Source organism: Primulina huaijiensis, chromosome 8 (genome assembly GCF_012295235.1).
Source record: "Primulina huaijiensis isolate GDHJ02 chromosome 8, ASM1229523v2, whole genome shotgun sequence".
Lineage (NCBI taxonomy): Eukaryota > Viridiplantae > Streptophyta > Magnoliopsida > Lamiales > Gesneriaceae > Primulina > Primulina huaijiensis.
In genome coordinates this window covers 20,006,645-20,029,367 of record NC_133313.1, presented here as the reverse complement: position 1 = coordinate 20,029,367, position 22,723 = coordinate 20,006,645, and the positions used below count along the sequence as shown (strand labels likewise).

The window sequence follows — 22,723 nt, the reverse complement described above, 5'->3', positions numbered from 1 at the left end:
AATTTTGATGTTTTATTTATTTATTTTTCCTTAATATATTTATTTTAATATTATATACATATACAAAATTTTGATGTTTTATTTATTTATTTTTCCTTAATATATTTATTTTAATATTTTATCAATGTTAATAAAATAGGAAATTTTTTGAACTACGGTAAAAAAAATTTTACCTAAGGTAAAATGAAGTTAAATTTATAATTTAACTAAAAAATAAGAATAATACTAAAGGTACAACTCAAATATCGTACTACGATATTTACGACAATTAAATCGTGAAATTTTGTTATTATATCGTGATATTTTGCATTGAATTTATCGTGAGATGTTGATAAATGAAATTTTTGTATTGAATTTTTTGTGTTGTAAGAATTGTTGTATAAATTTGGTTGTACATGTAGCATCACTCAAAAAATAATAGTTACATGAAATTTAAATTTAACTAAAAATAATAGTTACATTTATATACTTAATACTGTGTTTTTTTAAAATTAATACTATATCAATATTATTATTTTTGTTTAAAGAAATAGAAAAAAAAAACTAACAAATTCTATCATTAATACGTGCTGCTGTTATTAATTTATGTATAAGCATTATTACATTTCCCATTTTCACTTTGATTTTGTTTTCATGAGATTTCTACTTTGATTTGGATTTTGGGTGTTGCTTTGGATTGTCAATTAATTATTCTTTATACAAATTGGCAGCGGTGTAAATTTTTTATGTGAAATAAATAAATATTATTTTAATTATATAATACCCAAAAACTTCTAAGATATATTCTAATGAATCAGTTTTATGAGACAAATCTCCTATCTGATACATAAAAATATTACTTTTTATATACAATCTATTATTTTTTTACTGCAAAGTATCACCTTATTTTTAATCAACATCATTCATTTCTTGAAATTTTTATATTACCTTTTAATTAAAACCAAATATTATAAAATAAAAATTTATTACTCTTATAATCTATTTACATTTAAATATACTACTTTCAATTGTGAATTTTCATGATTGTTATTTTCTATTTATTTAATTTAACTTAACAAGTTGTTTTCTTATATGGATTAATTAATTAGTAAAATATATTTATAACTTTCTACTTATTATTACATATAAGTTTATCACTTTCAATTATGAATTTTCATGTTTGTCCTTTTCTATTTATTTATTTAACTTAGCAAGTTGTTTTCTTATATGTGTTAGTTATTTAGTAAATTATATTTGTCACTTTTCATAAAATTTGAAAATACATGTCGATCTCTAAAGATTTATTTTGATGGTTATTTTGAGTTCTTATCATCCAAAGTATATATTGGTTATATGGGTTAGTTATTTACTAAATTATATTGGTCATTTTTCACAAAATTTGAAAATACATATTGATCTCTAAGGATTTATTTTGATGATTATTTTGAGCTATTATCACCCAAAGTATATACTGGTCTATATTTATTTTAGTTTTATTACATTAATTTATTTAATGCATTGTATCTTTTAGTGTTTCATTTTATTTTAATGATTATCTATTTTCCTCCTTCTATGAGTGGGTTAAAAGTTCGTAAAATCACAATTGATATTTAACTTAATAAAAGTTTAATGGTTTTATTTTATTTTGATAGTTATTTTGAGCTCTTCTCACCCAAAGTATATATTAGTCTATATTTAATTTAGTTTTATTACATTAATTTGTTTAATGCATTGTATTTTTTAGAGTTTCATTTTATCTTAGTGATTATATATTTTCTTCCTTCTATGAGTGGGTTAAAAGTTCGCAAAATCACAATTGATATTTAACTTAATAAAGGTTTAGTGGTTTTATTTTAACATTATTATGATAATTTAGTTAATTACGAGAATTTTATTTGACAAACTTTTGTCTATATTTACTCTATTCAAGTACATAGTTGTTTTGGTTTTGTTAAAATTCATTATCATGTTATTTTTATTTTTATTGTTTTTTCATTGTAAATTATATTTGGATGAAAAATATCTTTGTTAATTTGAGAGATCTATCATTATTTCATAATCACGCAGATTGAAAGTATCATATAAATAAATGAATATATATGATTTATTGTCATAATGCATTTTTTTTGTTATTTAAATATTTAGATTGACTAGAAAAATGCACGTGTGTTGCACGTAAGCAATTAAACTGCTGAAAATATATGAATGAAATTTTGATAATATTTAAATGAATTAAAATATGGCTAGTAGCATTTATCAATTGAAACAAACAAAACCACAAAAGTAAAAATCATGATCATAGACGGCATATGAATCGGAAAAAGTTATCTTATCCACACGACACATTTATCAATATGCTTCTTGGTTGATTTTGATAACTCAACAACTCTTTGTCGTAGTTTTGATAATATGTGTATATAAAAATCATGATCATAGACGGTATATGAATCGGAAAAAGTTATCTTATCCACACGACACATTTATCAATATGCTTCTTGGTTGATTTTGATACCTCAACAACTTATTGTCGTAGTTTTGATAATATGTGTATAACCATTTTGGTATACTCAACAAGTATATTATCATCTTTAACACTTATTATGTTATTTAGAATCATCATCTGGAATCTGACATGCTTGTAGTTTGCTTCCCTATCATGACATTTTTTCAGTTTTCTACATTATTTTTATCCGGTAATCTTATATTTCCGAATATTTGTTTTTTTTGTTGAATGATTTTCAGTTTATGACAATCATGAACTGTAACTCCTAAGAAAAAATTCTTTTAGTCGTGATAGGTTTTCACTTGTGAGTAAAATTATGTATAACATATATATCCTTCAACAACATAATCAATGAACGGTGTGGTAATTTCTTCAAACATCGTCATATTTGTAATATCAATATTATTAACATATAGCTATAATGTTAATAAATTTTTAACAATTATTTCTCAATGACCGGAAGAAATATAACTTGAAAATCTGTTCAAATTGAAATATATTAGAACCGTGTCCTCGTTTAATTTGACGTAATTCAGGAAAGTTATCTCGTTAATCATATTTTTAGAAGCTTTGGAACAATGATTACGTTCATCATATCATGAGGATAATATAGTTTCAATCTCATTTGTTGTGTCTAGAACATAATATTATATTATTCATCGAAACAAAATAAATTTTCTTCTATCGAGTTTACATTTTTTTTATAATATTTTATATCTCGTGGAACGATATACAAAATTAATTATTATATTTTAAAATTTTTGAGAAGAGACACGAATAACGTAATTAAGATATGCATATGAGATATCATTCAAATGTAGATATAAGTATTTGTTTTATTCAATATATCATCTAATAATACAACTGTTTAAATTTCATGAGCATTTTATGATAGCCAAGATTAATTTGATGAAATATTGTAGAATTGTATTTGTATTTCACTATTTGGCTAAGTTAATTTATTTGGCGAGGAGTTTTCAATGCTACAATCTTATATTTTATGAATTAGCTGATTAGCCACTTTAACTAAAAAAGAGACAAAAACAACCTCTTAGCCACATTGGAATATATCGAGATAATATTAGAGAAAAGTGCATTATAAAGTTGATCTATTGTGTCCACAAAGCTCTAGAATTGTTCTCATACCATTATAAATAGAATGAGAATTGTGTACATTTTGTTTTTCATGTATTTCTTTTTCTGGATGAAAAATTTTTTCTTTTCGAAAAACGATTTTATTATTTGAGAAAATATTGACATTTTATATGACATCCATACAACATAATCAACACAAATGACATATAACAATAAAATTTGTTAACGCTATTGTAAAAAACTCATCTCATTGCAAGAACATTAAATGATCAAATGAAGCATATTATTTAATAATATTTATTTAGCAGCATATAAAAAAAATTGACCAACTGGCTTAAAAAAGTGTTTGAAATCAGTTACATACAAACATTTCTTTGAATCACGTATCTCAATTGACACATAAAGAGCCTGAAAATATCTCTATTCTAAATATGAGAAAGAAGTTTTATATGACCTTAATATTTGTTAATAATTTATTTTTATTCAATCCGTCTCATCTCCCTTCGTCTTCCCATTATTATCTATCATTAATATAGTAAAAATTTTCATGAATTTGACTACAATGTATAAATTTAACCAATTAAAATAATAATTAGTTTGATTGAATTTAATACAATATTAATGATCTTTTTAAACTAACATAAAAAATGACTTAAATAACATCATGAATATGACGAATTATAAAACAAAAAAAATGATAAAATAGTAAGCTCACAAATGAAAGTCATATATTTAATAGATATTAATTAATAGATATTGTTTAGAGATATTTTTTTAGCATCATATATCAAAATTGACTAAATGCTTAAATATTTGTATTGAAATCACTTACATACAAACATTTTCTCTCAATCATGTATCTATGTTAATACGTAAGTAGTCTAAAAATATCTTTATTTTAAATGAGAAAAAGATGTTTTATATGATCTTAATATTTATTAATAATTTAATCTTATTCAACCTCACTCGTCTCTATTCGTCTTCTCATTATTACCTTAATATTCGGAATAATAACAATTTTTTTAATTTATAACAATTTTATAGTAATTTTCTATGAATTTGATGTCAAAGTATAATTGAAGTAATTAAATTTAAATTTAAAAATGAAATTAAAATAATAAATACCATATATAAGTACTCTATTAATAATCCATTAAACTAACGTAGAAAATAATTTAAAGAACTTTATGAACATGACAAATTATAAAACAAACAAAATGATAAAATAGTAAGTTTACAAATGAAAATCATATATTTATAATAATAAAATAGATGTTAGTAATATTAAATTTTTTTTAAATATGTAACATGTAATTAAATTAAATTTAAAAGTAATATCAAATTAATAACTATTTTGATTGAATTAAGTACACTATTAATGAATATATTAAACTAATATAGAAAATGACTTAAAGAACCTCATGAACATAACAAATTGTAAAATAAATGAAAGGATAAAATAGTAAGCTCACAATTCAAAATCATATATTTATAATAATATTAGATATTAGATAGATACTCATAAACAAGGTGTTATTCGATTTTAAATATTATCTAAATCTCATGATTATATTTTTCATTATTAGTCATCCACGTGCCATGCANTATATTTATATATATAATTCATAGAAATACTAACAGCACGCCACAAGTTTACCTAATTCGATATTCTCACGAAAAACAACACAGATCCGGAGCAGAAAGATGCATCTATGGCCGTCTCTGAGGCTACGAGACTCATTCGGCAGCGGTTATTTGAAGAAGCTGGAGTGGAATCTTCATCGAATGAATACGGAAAAGCAGCGGCCGCAAAATCAGTCCGGAACCAGCGGTGATTGTAGGAATCAGCAGAAGCTTCTGAATGACGAGAACGATCCAGAATCAAATTCAAATAGTGGAGGCCTTATTCTGTTCTGCAGAGAAACTCTCATGATCCTTTCCTGCTGTTATTGTTGCTTTTGCTGTGGAGGTGAGTGCTAACTGCTAACCCTTGCATTTCTCACTTTCCAATTGTGTCTTTTATTCAAATTATGATTGAAATTTTCAAACAAAGTCCGTCCAATCAGTATGAAATATACACTTCCGATCCATGCCTAGACTCAGCACAAACAGAATACCAGCGTACCTTTGCCACCCAAAATCTTCATTGATTTTGATTACCAAATGTTGGGACTTCAGATGATTTGGGCTTTTTTTATATTAGTAGTGTGCCTTTGATTTCTTAGAGCCCAAACTCAGCTGGAATAGTGGTTGCCGATCCACTTGTGTTCAAGCCTAATGGCAGTTTCTTGTTCTCCTAATTCAGCTTGCATGGAGGAAGAAGGCAGCTGAAGCCGGTGGCAGAGACAAGACCCAGAAATCACTTTTTTATATAAGTTTGTTAGGTTGTCTGTCAATCGTAGAGTTCTCAATCGTACCGAACTCTGTACTCATCAACAAGGTAATATTCACTAATATAAATTATCTTATTGATCAGCATAGAAGTTAACACAGTTAGTAGACCGCATAGTAAAACTATATATCTATTATCTATATAAATATGTGACTTTATATGTGAATTTTCATTTGTCTCTTTATTAATTGTTTGCTTTACATTAATTGATTATTTTAAGTATGTCTTTTCATTCTCCTTATTCATATTTTAAATATATGTGATTATTAATATTTAATTTTTTATGTCTACTCACATTATAATATATTATTTTTATCCAATGATATATTTTCATTATGTAAATTAGTATTTGGTTTTTTTATTTTATTTTTAATCCAATGATTTAGATTTTTTATTTATCTTTTCATTATGTAAATAAAATTAAATAAAGTATAGAAATAACTCATTATCGAATTGTGAATTTTCTTTGATATCTTATTAATTTTTTTTCAAGTCCTCATGTGACAGTTTGCTAGAATTTATGTTTTTAAATTAAATTTTTATGCAACCGAAATTTTTTTGCGGTTTATATTTATAAATTATCTAAATAAAACACGGTAAAAGATCGTTGTGATTTGAGCAATCAATTTGGGTTGGGTCTGTCGGTTTGGCTTACACCGCCAAACAGTTTAAGTGAGTTGGGTTGAAATTTTGTCGACTCATTAAAGGTGAGCCTAAATAAGCTCGCACGAGTTTATATTAAATATTAAATATCTATATATATAATATTATCAATTTTCAATCATGAATTTTTGATATAAAATGAAAAATATCAGTTTGATTTCAAAATTGTTTTGTGGGATTTTGAGACATTTTGACAGTCACTCAAAATTGAGTGTCAAAGTTGACATTTGAGTTGTATTTTTCGATTCCTGACAATATATATAAATATGTGACTTTATATGTGAATTTCCATTTGTCTCCTTATTAATTGTTTGCTTTACATTAATTGATTATTTTAAGTATGTCTTTTCATTCTCCTTATTCATATTTTAAATATATGTGATTACTAATATTTAATTTTTTATGTCTACTCACATTATAATATATTATTTTTATCCAATGATATATTTTCATTATGTAAATTAGTATTTGGTTTTTTTTATGCATACCCACATTATAATATTTTTAATCCAATGATTTAGATTTTTTATTTATCTTTTCATTATGTAAATAAAATTAAATAAAATTTAGAAATAACTCATTATCGAATTGTGAATTTTCTTTGGTATCTTATTAATTTTTTTTCATGTCCTCATGTGACAGTTTGATAGAATTTATGTTTTTAAATTAAATTTTTATGCAACCGAAATTTTTTTGCGGTTTATATTTATAAATTATTTAAATAAAACACGGTAAAAGATCGTTGTGATTTGAGCAATCAATTTGGGTTGGGTCTGTCGGTTTGGCTTACACCGCCAAACAGTTTAAGTGAGTTGGGTTGAAATTTTGTCGACTCATTAAAGGTGAGCCTAAATGAGCTCGCACGAGTTTATATTAAATATTAAATATCTATATATATAATATTATCAATTTTCAATCATGAATTTTTGATATAAAATGAAAAATATCAGTCTGATTTCAAAATTGTGATGTTACTATCTTGTCCAAAAATTGTGGGATTTTGAGACATTTTGACAGTCACTCAAACTTGAGCGTCAAAGTTGACATTTGAGTTGTATTTTTGGATTCCTGACAATATGTTAGTCAAAATATTATTTTTAAGTTAGTTTTATCAGTATTGTGAGGGGTAAATATGTTTATTAAAATATCTAAATATTATCATCTCTTTAAATTAATATTTACTTTCATGTTTAACATATTATGTGTCTTGGTAAAATGAGGAATAATAAATTCAAACAAACGAATACACAATAGTCTAGGGCGAAACCAGAATTATATGGTAGCGGAAATTAATATATAAATTTTTAGTGAATTTATCGATGTTAAGATGTATAACAAATCTTATATCATAATATATAAAATTTCAACCTTATAAATGAAATAAATCAAACATATATGAAATATACAAAATTTTATTACATATACAATCAAGTAATTTATTATAATTGTATTTTATTCTACAAGAATTCTTGTAAAACTCAGTGATTGTGGATTTAACATCTATTAAATCAGCAAACTAAAGAGCGTGTCAATTAAAATAATTGAGTTATCACATATTCTTGAATTTTCTAATTAATTTTTTATCTTGATAATTTGTTTCATTTATTATTTTAAATTATAAGACAACGGTACTATAACTAAAGACACATTTTTTTAAATGTTCATAAAGACTCAATCACTAACTCATATGGAAAAACATTTATCGACATACTATATTAAAAACATTCTAATTAATTTAGCGCATTTGCTGAAAATTTTCTAATTGTATTTTTGGATTCCTGACAATATGTTCGTCAAAATATTATTTTTAAGTTAGTTTTATCAGTATTGTGAGGGGTAAATATGTTTATTAAAATATCTAAATATTATCATCTCTTTAAATTAATATTCACTTTCATGTTTAACATATTATGGGTCTTGGTAAAATGAGGAATAATAAATTCAAACAAACGAATACACAATAGTCTAGGGCGAAACCAGAATTATATGGTAGCGGAAATTAATATATAAATCTTTAGTGAATTTATCGATGTTAAAGATGTATAACAAATCTTATATCATAATATATAATATTTCAACCTTATAAATGAAATAAATCAAACATATATGAAGTATACAAAATTTTATTACATATACAATCAAGTAATTTATTATAATTGTATTTTATTCTACAAGAATTCTTGTAAAACTCAGTGATTGTGGATTTAACATCTATTAAATCAGGAAATTAAAGAGCGTGTCAATTAACTAATTGAGTAATCACATATTCTTGAATTTCTTAATTAATTTTTTATCTTGATAATTTGTATCATTTATTATTTTAAATTATAAGACACCGCTACTATAACTAAAGACACATTTTTTTAAATGTTCATAAAGACTAAATCACTAACTCATATGGAAAAACATTTATCGACATACTATATTAAAAACATTCTAATTAATTTAGCGCATCTGCTGAAAATTTTCTAATTGTATTTTTGGATTCCTGACAATATGTTCGTCAAAATATTATTTTTAAGTTAGTTTTATTAGTATTGTGAGGGGTAAATATGTTTATTACAATATATAGATATTATCATCTCTTTAAATTAATATTTACTTTCATGTTTAACATATTATGTGTCTTGGTAAAATGAGGAATAATAAATTCAAACAAACGAATACACAAAAGTCTGGGGCGAAACCAGAATTATATGGTAGCGGAAATTAATATATAAATCTTTAGTGAATTTATCGATGTTAAAGATGTATAACAAATCTTATATCATAATATATAAAATTTCAACCTTATAAATGAAATAAATCAAACATATATGAAGTATACAAAATTTTATTACATATACAATCAAGTAATTTATTATAATTGTATTTTATTTTACAAGAATTCTTGTCAAAATCAATGATTGTGGATTTAACATCTATTAAATCAGCAAACTAAAGAGCGTGTCAATTAAAATAATTGTGTAATCACATATTCTTGAATTTTCTAAATAATTTTTTATCTTGATAATTTGTTTAATTTATTATTTTAAATTATAAGACAACGTTACTATAACTAAAGACACATTTTTTTTAAATGTTCATAAGGACTCAATCACTAATTCATATGAAAAAACATTTATCGACATACTATATTAAAAACATTCTAATTAATTTAGCGCATTTGCTGAAAATTTTCTAATTAATTAAGAAAAATTCATTTCCAATAATCATATTTAATCTTTTTGGGCTAACACCATTTATTTTATAAGATATTCATCGTAATTCTTTATTTGTATATTAATCTTTAAATATGAATTTTGATGTATATTGTTTTTCTAAAATTTCTTAAATAATGATTTAATACATTTATTCGACTCTTCAATATTAACATTTTAAAATATATTAATTTTATATTGTATGCGTGCAACACTTATAATCATGATTATAAAAATTCTAAAAATGAATTAGGTAGAACATAAAAAATTACACAATTAATCAAAAGACAGAAAATAAAAATTAAATAATTATCTATTACCTATAAACTACTAATACCGACTTCTAAATATTGAAGTCAGTAAGAGAGTGGAGGCCACTATGTACTAAAAACATAAAAAGTTAATGCTTGAATGAGTCACACTGCAAAATTAGTGAAGTAAAAACGAAGGACAAAGCGAAAGTTTACGCACCGTAGTGTTCTACATTTTCTTAATTTTTCATCATCTATTGGTCTTTAAAGATATATTAGAATTTTTTCTAAATATCTAATCTTAAATGTGATCAATTAACCAAATAATTATTATACTTTGTATACAATAATAAATACATTATTATATTTGAAGATAAAAAGAGTAATGTATTGAGAAGAATAAAAAGAGAATGTTAGAATGAATACTATAATTTATCTAATGTCAATATTAAATTTAACATCCTACGTTCAAAATTGTATTTATTGAGGTAAAGACTATGATGATAAACTAAAAATAATAATTTATTTATCATTGTGTGTGTATATAAATTTTATTAACAAAAACATTTGAATGAAATATTGGATTTGTCGATAATCAAAATAAGAAATAAACAAATTTTGATCCTTGAGTGAGAAATAAGATATATAAATAAAGTTATAATTGTCACAATTAAATAATGCACTTACATGAATTTATCACTGTATTTTGCAACTAAAATGTCAAAAAAAGTTTCCACGTATTANCATTATTATATTTGAAGATAAAAAGAGTAATGTATTGAGAAGAATAAAAAGAGAATGTTAGAATGAATACTATAATTTATCTAATGTCAATATTAAATTTAACATCCTACGTTCAAAATTGTATTTATTGAGGTAAAGACTATGATGATAAACTAAAAATAATAATTTATTTATCATTGTGTGTGTATATAAATTTTATTAACAAAAACATTTAAATGAAATATTGGATTTGTCGATAATCAAAATAAGAAATAAACAAATTTTGATCCTTGAGTGAGAAATAAGATATTTAAATAAAGTTATAATTGTCACAATTAAATAATGCACTTACATGCATTTATCATTGTATTTTGCAACTAAAATGTCAAAAAAAGTTTCCACGTATTATTTTTATATCATATTCAAAATAATTATGAATCTTAATTTTTATTATTTTGAGTTGGCCTTTGTTATGAACAACATTGTGAATAAATTGAATTTGAAAATTCTTATATCTATGTATATCACATATTAATATATCAACCTAATTCCAGGTAATAAAAAACTACAAAATGAACTTATTCATCTTCAATGTACACAAATTATATAGTAAAAATATATGACAATTAAGACAATGAAGTAGAATATATTCTCACATATAACAAAATATATAGACAAGAAAAACAATATATAAAAATATTTTTATAGATATAAATATTTTTTTATAACTTTTTACAGTGAGTTGGAGAAGATAAAAGAGCAAAAATATTAACTCTTTGGCAAAAACTTGTGTGAGACGGTCTCATGGGTCGTATTTGTGAGACGAATCTCTTATTTGGGTCATCCATGAAAAAGTACTATTTTTTATGCTAAGAGTATTACTTTTTATTGTGAATATGGGTAGGATTGACCCGTCTCACAGATTAAGATCCGTGAGACGGTCTCACATGATACCAACTCTAACTCTTTTGGGTTACACAAAAAACTAGAAATGGAAGAAGTGTTTGTCATACAATGAATTCAATTTCTAAATTAAATGTACACTATAAAGTTAAATTTACCGTTCAAACTTTATAAATACAATGAATTTTTCTCAAGATAATGGTACTCAAATGTTCTCGTTACGATATTTAAACAATTAGAACAATTAAATATACTATTTTTTTGGAGGTAATACAGATATGACATTAGTAATTTGATTGTGCTAATTATACTTATGAGTTAATATGAAATATTAAAATAAATGTCATAAGAGTCAGTAAAAAGGTGATTTATTGTCAAAAATATTATTATAATAAATTGCAAATAGATGACAACATTTAATCAATATTTATTTAAATCAATCCATCAGTACTTTTTATGTGATGATAGATTGTTATGATAATTAGTGGTGAGCATTCGGTCGGTTCTGTTACCGACCGAACCGAATTAGTCATAACCGGACCAAACCGAAATGTTTAGCAATAATCGAACCGACCGAATTAATTTTCATAACTGATGAAAATCGAACCGAATTAAAATCGGTTAATTCGGTAGGTGACCGAATTAACCGATTAGTTTTTTAAAAAAATTATGATTTAACTTTAATTATATATGTAATTTTTTTGAACACTACAATCTACACAAATGCATAAAAACATAAAATCACATATATAACAAAATTTTTTTTATAATTAGAACTGATTTTAAAATTAAAAATTAAAAAATATATTAAAATTGATAAATAATAAAAATATATTAAATAATAGTATTTATTATATCGGTTAGTCGATTTCAAAATTTTGACAACCGTAACCGAACCGAATTAACCGATTTTTTTTAATTTGAAAACCGAATTTCTGAAATAACCGAACCAAATTTTCGAATTGACTCGGTTCGGTCGGTTAATTCGGTTTAACCGAAATTTTGTTCACCCTAATAATAATGTGTAGTTTATATGTTATCAAGCATAATTGTCTAATAAATTAAAAGTGACTAGGAAAGTAAAAGCATCCAGTAGAAATTGTTGTCAATTTACATGAAAGAGAATAATAATCAAATAACATTGTAAATAAAAAATTGCATATAATTGATCGACAAAAAGATTTTAATAATTGAATATTATAATAAAATATATGCATTATTGAGAGAATATGACAAATAACAAAAGAAAACAATATGATAAAAAAAACAATATGATAAAAAAGATATGAGAAAAATTTTAATAGTCCAAATATTTTTTAAAACTTTAAAAAAATATGTTTTTTTTCTAAATTAGTTACATATGCTAATTAATACGAATTGTCAAAATTTACAATATTATTATTATTGTCTTTTGTTGAGTTAACTAATTTTATTTCAAATTCTAACTATTTTAACATATGTTTCCCACGTGCCACGCACGTGCATTATTTCTAGTATATATATATATATATGTATATATTTATTGATTATTATGTGTATGTTGTAAGCCAAATATAATTGCCTTCCATCCCGCAATCACTTAGGTAAATGGCTTATGTACTGCTTGATAAAATCCCATTTCCTAGTAGAAATCTCCAAAGTGTCTTCCACTATCTGCTCTCAAATATCATATATAACAATTATGATTTAATATTTAGTCTTTTTTAGAATATAAGTATGATATTGTTTTGTTTCATATTACGAAAATATAATATAATTATCTGTACTACTGACGGTACTTGAACGTAGATCTAAGACTTGTTTATCTCGGACAAATAAAATACAAAGAAACAACTTAATCTACCTGTATAAATTAGAAAAACTATCCACAATTAACATGATTCAAACTTGATGTCAATTATTAACAAGTCTCAGTATTTTAACCTTAATCATTGAGTCAAAACATCATGATGATTTAAAATTTAGTTGGTAGCATTTCTTTAAATCTTTTACATACGATTATTTTGAGTTGATGTTTGAGGGGTCAGGGTTGAAGTTGCAACCAACAATTCACATGCGATTTGACCAAGCCTTCTTACTTTTGGATTGTTTAATAAATTGTTTTCTTAGATAATCCTTTTGTATAATGAAAATAATTAAGGGAAGAAACTCAAAAGGAAATGAATGAGACGATCGAAAGATTGGAAGCAAAAAATGATTTTTGGTTGCTCGGAGGAACCATGCTTACCCGAGTCTTTGATTTTAAAATTGGTTTTTTTGAGAAATGTTCAAGAAACCAAATTTAATAAAAAAATCTATTTTTAAAATACATAAAAAATTCAAATTTTAGATTTTAAATTTAGGCAAAAACTTGTCTGAGACGGTCTCACGGGTCGTATTTTGTGAAACATATATCTTATTTGGGTCATTAATAAAAAAAGTATTACTTTTTATGCTAAGAGTATTATTTTTTATTGTGAATATTGATAAGATTGAACCGTTTCACAGATAAAAATCCGTGAGATCGTCTCACAATATACATATTCTTAAATTTATACCTTGGCGTATCCTACGAATCGTCATTCGTCAGCTGTAATGGGGGTAGAATTGTAAATTCATCACGATATAAATCCAATGTAACACGTTTTTCACCTCCCAACTAACTTAGTTATTCCCGTCCTCCTCCTGCTTCACTGTATCCGTCGCGCTTCAAGCCACCCTGGCGCATTCTAGCAAGCCTCGAAAATGAAATACACTCACCCTGTAGCCGAAGCCAACGAGACGAGCCCCTTCGGCTCGCTGACGCCGGAGGAGTTCTACACGCGCCATTCTGTTGACCACGGTTCTGCTTACATCACCAGCAGGCAAAACCTCAAGCTCTTCACCCAGTGGTGGACCCCCATTCAGCAAGAAACTCCGCTCAAAGGCGTTGTGTGCGTGGTGCACGGCTACACCGGCGAATCCAGCTGGTTCTTGCAGCTCACCTCCGTGCACATCGCCAAGCACGGATTCGCCGTGTGCGCCATCGATCACTTCGGCCACGGCTTCTCCGAAGGCTTAATTGCTCATTTACCGGACATGAATCTCGTCGTGGATGAATGTATTTTGTTTTTTAATAGTTTCCGCGCGAGGTTTGCGCCGGATTTGCCGGCGTTCATGTACGCGGAGTCGCTTGGCGGTGCTATTGCGTTGCTGATAACGCTTCGCCGTGATGGAATTTTACCGGATAGGAAGTTCGACGGCGTCGTTTTAAACGGGGCTATGTGTGGGATTAGTGACAAGTTTAAGCCACCATGGCCGTTGGAGCATTTCCTTTCCCTTGCTGCGTTTTTGGTTCCGACGTGGTGCGTTGTGCCTACTCGGGGCTCCATACCTGCTGTTTCCTTCAAGGTAACTTTTTCCCCTCTTATAAAATTTGTTGTAGTTTAGTTTGGTTTCTCGATGAAATCTGATGAGATTTAATTACGATGATGGCTAATGTTTGAATTCAAATTTGTCTTCAAACTTGGTAGAATTGTAGAAAAACAGGTAGAGGTCGCTTTGAAATTTTGAATCGTCAAATTTTATTTGGTTTGTTAGTATGGAAGAGCGGGGACCTAAGAAAGTGGCAAATTTATTTTATTTCTTAAAATACTCACTCGTGGCTTTATTAAGGAGAATTGGAATGGAAAATAATTTTCAGGAACCCAAACTGCTGGTATGCATTGAAGTTTCATAGTTTCATGGACATTGTTTTTCGGATGAATCTGAAAGATCAATTCTCGGTAATTATTTGCAGAGTCTGAGTGATAGAAAAGGCTTGGGACAAATGACTAATTAGATTGATAATGTCGAATTCATATTATATGAGCGATTTATGGAATTGTATCTCCTAATTTCCTAACAAGTTCTTGGAGAAAAGGAAAAAAATATTGTATGAATTTATTGTAAATTTTAAGAATTGGGAGGAATCAGGAAATTGGAGGCAACAAAAGGTGACTGCACAACATTCTTATGTGATTTTGCATAAAACTGCCTGAGCCAGGAGGTCACGTTTAGCGTATATGTATTTTTAGTGTATATGTATGTATTTTTAGTCGAGGGACTGCTGTTCAGACTTCAGTCTCCTATGCAAAAATACCGACTTAAGCCAAAGGAATTCTTCCCTCCTGAGTTGAAGTAGCATGTGTGGCATGTTTTCATATGATTATCTGATTAAAGGTGGAATGGAAGCGAAAACTGGCATTTGCGAGCCCTAAGAGGCCTTTGATGAGGCCTCGTGCAGCCACAGCACAAGAACTCATGAGGGTATGCAGGGAAGTGCAAGGGAAGTTCCATGAAGTTGATGTGCCATTTCTGATTGTTCATGGTGGAGAAGACATCGTGTGTGATCCGGCATGTGCAGAGGAGCTCCACAACCTTGCTTCCTCCAAGGATAAGACCCTTAAGATCTACCCTGGAATGTGGCACCAGCTAGCGGGAGAACCAGATGAAAATGTGGAGCTTGTGTTTGGGGAGGTTGTGGATTGGCTCGTGACAAGAGCGGAGAGTCGCGGTTGATGGTGGAGATGGGACAGCTGATGGTTGTGTGTGGCTAAGTATATGGTATGAAATTCTTGTAACTTATAAATTATGTTGTTTCATAAATCGCCCTCGTCGTCACCATCAAGACATGTGTTGGTCTGTATCTATTCTGTTCTACTCCGGTTTATTGAGGACTTTGAACATCTGTTAGCATTGGCTGTGTACTCGAGCAGATGAGTGATAAACTCTCCGAGCTCCCATCGAATATTTTAAATTTTCTCTAGGCTTATATTTTATCCTATACTGCACTTGGATTTGAGTAATGAAATTTCAAATGATATTACTATTTTTATTGAAACTGCTTTAAGTTATATACAATGAATTTGAAACTCACTGTAATTTTCAATTCAAAGAAGATAAGAAATTGAAATCAATCATTTCAATTTATAGATTCAAACACAATTTTCGCAATTTCAATTCATCACTGAGTTAGTTTATAAATGTACGATTACAAATTAGGGCATAATTCATTTTTTTTTAGAAATAATATTTGATCAATTTCTCAGTGATATAAATAATTATATATGAAAATTAATTTGATTTAATCATTGTAGTGTTTGTTTAAATATTCTATATGCAATATACAAATAAATAATATGGTAAAAAAATACAAGATTTAAAATGATTTAGCAGATGCCAACTTTTTTTTTTGTATCACTTTATTCAACATTAAATGTTTCAATTAAAGAACGAGTAATTGTGAGAGCTACTGCCTAGGTATAGGGTTGTAAGGTTATATTCGAATTTGTGAAACTCAAGACGAATTCATCATGTTTATTTTTTTTCAAATGGAACTCGAATTTATTCAATTTGAACCTTCATTCTTGATGTGAGTTATCTTGTGTGATACGATCTCACGGATCGTATTTTGTGAGATAAATATTTTATTTGAGTTATATATGAAAAAGTATTACTTTTTTGTTAAGAGTATTATTTTTTATTGTGAATATCGGTCAGGTCGACCCGTCTCAAAGATAAAGTTCGTGAGACCGTCTCACAAGAGATCTACTCAACATGTACGCGTAATTTCTTCAAAAAAAACATATTTCGTAATATTTTAATAATAAAAATTAGTTTAAGTTTGTTTTACTAATTTTTCTTCAGCAAATTGTTTTACAAGATTCTTAAATCATCCTACGACTTATATCTCAGCATCTAAAAGTCAAATGAACACGTGTCAGTATTTTATTTGTTAAACTTTCAAGTCAACCAATTATACAATTCCACGTGTCACTCCAGCCACAACCCTCGATCCCCGGCACAATATTTCCGCTCCAAAAAAAAAAAAAAAAAGCAGTATCCGCATTCCGTCGAATCGATTCTTACACTCATAAACTAACGAATTCTCGAAAATTTAGGAGTTTCTTGTAGTGGCAATGAAATCTGTGGTGATTCTTTCAGTTTTTCTATACTTAATTTGCTTCAGTGTATTGATACAGTCGTTAAAACCTGAGAAAGATGAAGATCTGACTTTTCTTGAGCAAGACGAGAAAAATGATGCCGAATCATCTGATTCAGCTTATCCCTACGGCCATCCGAGAGATTACGAGAATTACGACGATTTAGAGGAAGACGATGATTTGTCGACGTACACGGACGATGACGGCGGCTACAGTACGCCGGATTTGGACGAGACTCACGTGGTGGTTCTGAAGGAATCGAACTTCAGCGAGTTCGTTCAGAAGAACAGGTTTGTAATGGTGGAATTTTACGCGCCGTGGTGCGGGCATTGTCAGGCACTGGCTCCGGAGTACGCAGAGGCGGCGACGGAGCTTAAGGATGAGGAGGTGGTGCTGGCGAAGATTGATGCCACAGAGGAGACGGAGCTGGCGCAGAAGTTTGATGTGCAGGGGTTTCCTACTGTATACTTCTTCGTGGATGGGATTCAAAAACCCTATACTGGTCACCGCACCAAGTAAAAATTTGACCTTTCGCGTATCAGATGAGTTAATTTGAAACCGCGTGTGTTGTTGGTTTATAGATTTGATTTTATTAGCAATGATCCCGACAGTGGTTTTACAAATGATCGATAGCTTAGGTTGCAAGACATTTTCTAATGTAATAATTTTTGTTGCAGAGATTCTATTGTTTCTTGGTTGAAGAAAAAAATAGGACCGGTGTTACAAAATATTACAACGATTGACGAGGCACAAAGCATTTTGGCAGCTCAAGAGAAATTAGTTTTGGGCTACTTGGAAAGTTTGGTGGTATGATTATCCACTATTTCTAATCTTCTTGCTTGTCTTTCCCAAGTTTACAGAGGATAATTGACGTTAAAATCAGTAAAATTTCTAAATTTTAGTTAACTCCGTTGGTATGAAGTTCATCCATGACTCGTTCAATGTGGGTCTGACATGTCACGGCGATAATCAATGTGCCTTGGCAAAATTTCTTTTGAAGCATGTACAAGCCTGACTGATCAACTGATAACTTTGTAGGGTTCAGATAGCGAGGAACTTGGTGCTGCCTCTAAGCTCGAAGACGATGTTAGCTTTTACCAGACGACATCTTCAGATGTGGCGAAGCTCTTCGACATCGATCATCTCATCAAACGTCCAGCCTTGGCTGTAATTAAAAAAGAAGCTGAAAAATTTAGCATTTTTGGTTAGTTCTCTGTGTCTTTCGTTGAGAACTTAACCTTATATGTAATTATGTACATTATTCCTTGGCCGTACAGATGGCCAGTTCACTAAGTCGGCAATAGCGGATTTTGTATTTGAGAATAAGCTTCCTCTTGTCACCAATTTGACACGGGAGAGTGCACGAAAAGTGTTTGAGAATCCGATCAAGAAGCAGGTATATTGTCCAATCCCACTTGAACGATAGATAAGAAGAATTTTATTTTGTGTTCCTTGCATTAATTTATTTGTAGGTTGATTCAATTTTGTTCTTTTTTAATCACAGTTGATACTTTTTGCCACTTCCAGTGATTCAGAGATATTTTATCCAAAATTCCTAGAGGCAGCAAAAGCTGTCAAGGGAAAGGTGACGTCAGTATTTATCAGTATGCTTTAATTAACGATTATTTTCACATTTCTTCTCTAGACCAGAATCTACAGAATCACAGTATAACTTTTAAAAGTCACATTCTGTTTCTTATTATCTCAGTAACTTCGTCTGTGTTTTTATTTTTCATTTTTGTGGGCGAAAACTGAAGCATGTTTTGCATCTGATTTTGGAATTTTACGATGGCATCTATTCACTAAATAACTCTATATTTCTCTAAGAATTATTATCTTGTTCCTGTGGTTTGTTTTCTATCTGGTCTGATTTGTTTTGAAGACCGGCTCTAACCTCTTCAGTGGAAGAATTTTTGCACGATTAAAATTGAATAATATGTTAGCCAAGTGAGCATGATATTTTAATTAAACATATTGAAGCAAATTTCAGTTTCTTTCCATATAGGTTCCTGAATTTTGGTTCCTTGCCATTTTCTCTAAATTCATTTTAGCTCTTGCCAAATTGTGTTACCAGATGCATGTTTCAATTTTGAATTGTTTTGTGAATCTATTGCAGCTTCTGTGTGTTTATGTGGAACTGGATAACGAAGATGTTGGCAAAGAAGTCTCTGAATACTTTGGAGTCAGTGGAGCCTCTCCAAGGGTACATCTCTGCCTAAAATCTTCTCTGTTGTCTTTGTTGTTTCTCGTCCCTTCACATTTTGCCATTTTGTTTTTTTCATTTATGCATGAATATATCAAATAATGAAACCTTTATCTGATAACAAGAATTTGAAATCCAGGTTATTGCATACACAGGAAATGATGATGCCAGAAAGTTTTTATTGGATGGAGAATTGACCATTAGCAGCATCAAGGTTATTTAGTACTTGTTCTCGTGGAACTGAACAATTTCTGAAACCGTGAGTTATTGTGGTCTAAACGATTTTGTTTATCTTTTAGTCTTTTGGAGAGAATTTTTTGCAAGATAATCTTCGGCCCTTCTACAAATCAGATCCTATACCTGAGAATGTACGTTTTAATTGGTCGGACATTGACATGTATCCTTGAGACATTCGTTCCAACTTTTGTCGTTTGTTTTTACAGAATGATGGGGATGTCAAAATAGTGGTAGGCAACAACTTTGATGAAATTGTGTTGGATGAGTCCAAAGACGTTCTTCTTGAGGTACAAGTCAGCTCATCTGTGATGATGTTATAGTAAAAAAAGTATCTAGAAATTAATTTTTTTATATTTAACACCAAGTGCAACTTACAATAAGATAATAGATACGAGTAGTGTTACACCTGAACGAACATGGGATGATCATCAAATTTGTATTTCTTTTTGTGGGTTATGATTATTGTTTCAAAATAGATATATGCTCCTTGGTGCGCACACTGTCAATCTTTAGAACCTATATACAACAAGCTTGGCAAGCATTTGAGAGGTATAGATTCCCTTGTAATTGCCAAGATGGATGGGACAACAAACGAGCACCCCAGAGCCAAGGTACTCCCATTTTGTTTAACGATGGTTTTCTAACAATCGATTTTCCTCTTTGGGAAGTATAAAGTATAGATCTTGAGTAAACCTTAATTTAGAAGGTAAGTCCTATGTTGAGTTATCAGAGGACGACAAATTTTTTATTTCCAGTGATTCAAAAATCTCGAGACATTAGGCATATCCGCATATACACTATGATTTCTGCATAGAATGTCTGATGCTAATTTCAACGTATGTTTTACAGCCAGATGGTTTCCCGACTCTTCTCTTCTTCCCAGCTGGCAACAAGAGTTTCGATCCTGTAAGCAGTAGTTTATTTCTATATCCTAAAATCTTCCTTGTATTTGGAATACACTACCATTATTTTGATACCATTATGTATCAAACTATAATTCTGTGCAGATTACTTGTGACACCGATCGCACAGTGGTTGCCTATTACAAATTCTTAAAGAAACACGCATCCATTCCATTCAAGCTTCAACAACCGGCCTCACAACACAGAACTGCTGTTTCTTCAGATTCCACCTCAGGCCGTGAAGCGAGCGGCAATGATGTAAAGGATGAATTATGAGAGGGTAAAAACACTTTCGTCTCAATTTTAACTGACAGAAAATGCTACTACATAAGTAAAGAAACTATATAGATTCAAAAAGTCTGGGGCTGGATTGTGTCGGGATATCCTAGATTTTAATTTTATGAAGCCACTACAGTTGTTAGATTTAGATGCTCAACATTTGTGTTCAGTGGTGGCTAATTACATCGCCTAGAATGTCTATGTATAAGGGTATACCTTTTCTTTTTTGAGCGTAACGATGTTTTTGCGAGTCTTGGTAGAATGAAGCTTCCTGTTAGTTTTGATAGCTCTAATTTTGACTTTACAGGGTGTCATGACTCGAGTTAAGTTCGAGCTTGATCTAAATTAAACTTGTTTCGACTAGTCACTCGCAAGCTATTCGCAACTCGCTAGTGCTCAAATTGAGTTTGCCTCGATTGAGACTTTTGATCCTGCGAGAGTCAAAGTTTGACCAAAAATCTCCTGCGAGATTACCGTTATGATAAGATTTAGGCGTAGTGGGCCTGAGCTGGACCATTTGACGGCGAAAACGGAACCATTGTCTTTGTTTCACATTAGACCACATTTTTTTGCCAGCTTTATTATTTGATTATTAATTAAAATTTATATTGAAAAATAAATAAATCATTCACCGTTATATTTAGAGTACTCATGGATCTTTATCTGTGAGACGGGTCAATCATACCGATATTCACAATAAAAAAGTAATACTATTAGCATAAAAAGTAATATTTTTTCATGAACGATCCAAATAAGATCCGTATCACAAAATACGATTTGTGAGACCGTCTCACACAAGTTTTTGCCTTGTATTTATACGTCAGTGTAACTCGATATATGACTTTATACAATTTAAAATGATTGGTTTGTTTATTACGAAATTTCATGTAAATTTAAGGCTCATATATTATTAATAACAAGATTTGATTAATAGTTAATCATAATATTACAATGAAAGTAGAAACTAGAAAGTGATAATTAAGGAATGAGATATTAGATATCTTTACAAATAAATTTTATTGGAACAGATCTCTTATTTGGACCATTCGTGTAAACTTATTATTTTTTTATGTCAAAAATATTATTTATTATGGTAAATATAGACAAATCTGACATATCTCATAAATAAAGATATGTCAGATCCATACGAGATTCGATACTCAACTAGTCTGATTTTTGTATGATATACATAATGTGTTTATCTTATTATAATGTTATTAAATTTAACATTTGATTATCAATACATGATATCAGATAACTCTATACAGGTTGGGTACTTAAAAGCAGTGTTCTAAACTACATCATCTATGCATTTAATAGTTGTGCACCACCTCAATTTTAGAAAAACGATGTCTTTTGGTGATTTTAAAATATCGACAGTCTAATTTAATATATGATTTTTTTAATTTTTAATTTTTTTATAAAATTGTTACACATATTTTTTAATCAAT

General features: G+C 28.6%; 2 protein-coding genes across 2 annotated transcripts; both read left to right on the top strand.

Moving 5' to 3' along the window:
• The first annotated feature begins 14,337 nt into the window (after window positions 1–14,337).
• LOC140983445 (caffeoylshikimate esterase-like) lies at window positions 14,338–16,510 on the top strand. Its single transcript, XM_073450506.1, has 2 exons — window positions 14,338–15,078; window positions 15,889–16,510. Exons 1-2 carry the CDS (start codon window positions 14,434–14,436, stop codon window positions 16,225–16,227), a joined length of 984 nt encoding a protein of 327 aa, XP_073306607.1. The 5' UTR covers window positions 14,338–14,433; the 3' UTR covers window positions 16,228–16,510.
• Window positions 16,511–17,535: 1,025 nt separating this feature from the next.
• On the top strand, window positions 17,536–21,547 carry LOC140983357 (protein disulfide isomerase-like 1-3). The gene is made up of 12 exons (XM_073450381.1): window positions 17,536–18,166; window positions 18,329–18,458; window positions 18,690–18,855; window positions 18,929–19,047; window positions 19,156–19,236; window positions 19,768–19,854; window positions 19,994–20,068; window positions 20,154–20,222; window positions 20,298–20,378; window positions 20,568–20,702; window positions 20,941–20,997; window positions 21,099–21,547. The coding sequence occupies exons 1-12, from the start codon at window positions 17,628–17,630 to the stop codon at window positions 21,267–21,269; spliced, it is 1,710 nt and encodes a 569-aa protein (XP_073306482.1). The 5' UTR covers window positions 17,536–17,627; the 3' UTR covers window positions 21,270–21,547.
• The last annotated feature ends 1,176 nt before the right edge of the window (window positions 21,548–22,723 follow it).

Excerpts from the sequence above, each read along its gene's own strand:
- LOC140983445 (XM_073450506.1), top strand. The coding sequence starts at position 14,434 with ATGAAATACACTCACCCTGTAGCCGAAGCCAACGAGACGAGCCCCTTC. Across the intron at positions 15,079-15,888 it reads TACCTGCTGTTTCCTTCAAG|GTGGAATGGAAGCGAAAACT; the intron begins GTAACTTTTTCC and ends ATCTGATTAAAG.
- LOC140983357 (XM_073450381.1), top strand. The coding sequence starts at position 17,628 with ATGAAATCTGTGGTGATTCTTTCAGTTTTTCTATACTTAATTTGCTTC. Across the intron at positions 18,856-18,928 it reads TGAAAAATTTAGCATTTTTG|ATGGCCAGTTCACTAAGTCG; the intron begins GTTAGTTCTCTG and ends TTGGCCGTACAG. Across the intron at positions 19,048-19,155 it reads AGAATCCGATCAAGAAGCAG|TTGATACTTTTTGCCACTTC; the intron begins GTATATTGTCCA and ends TTTTAATCACAG.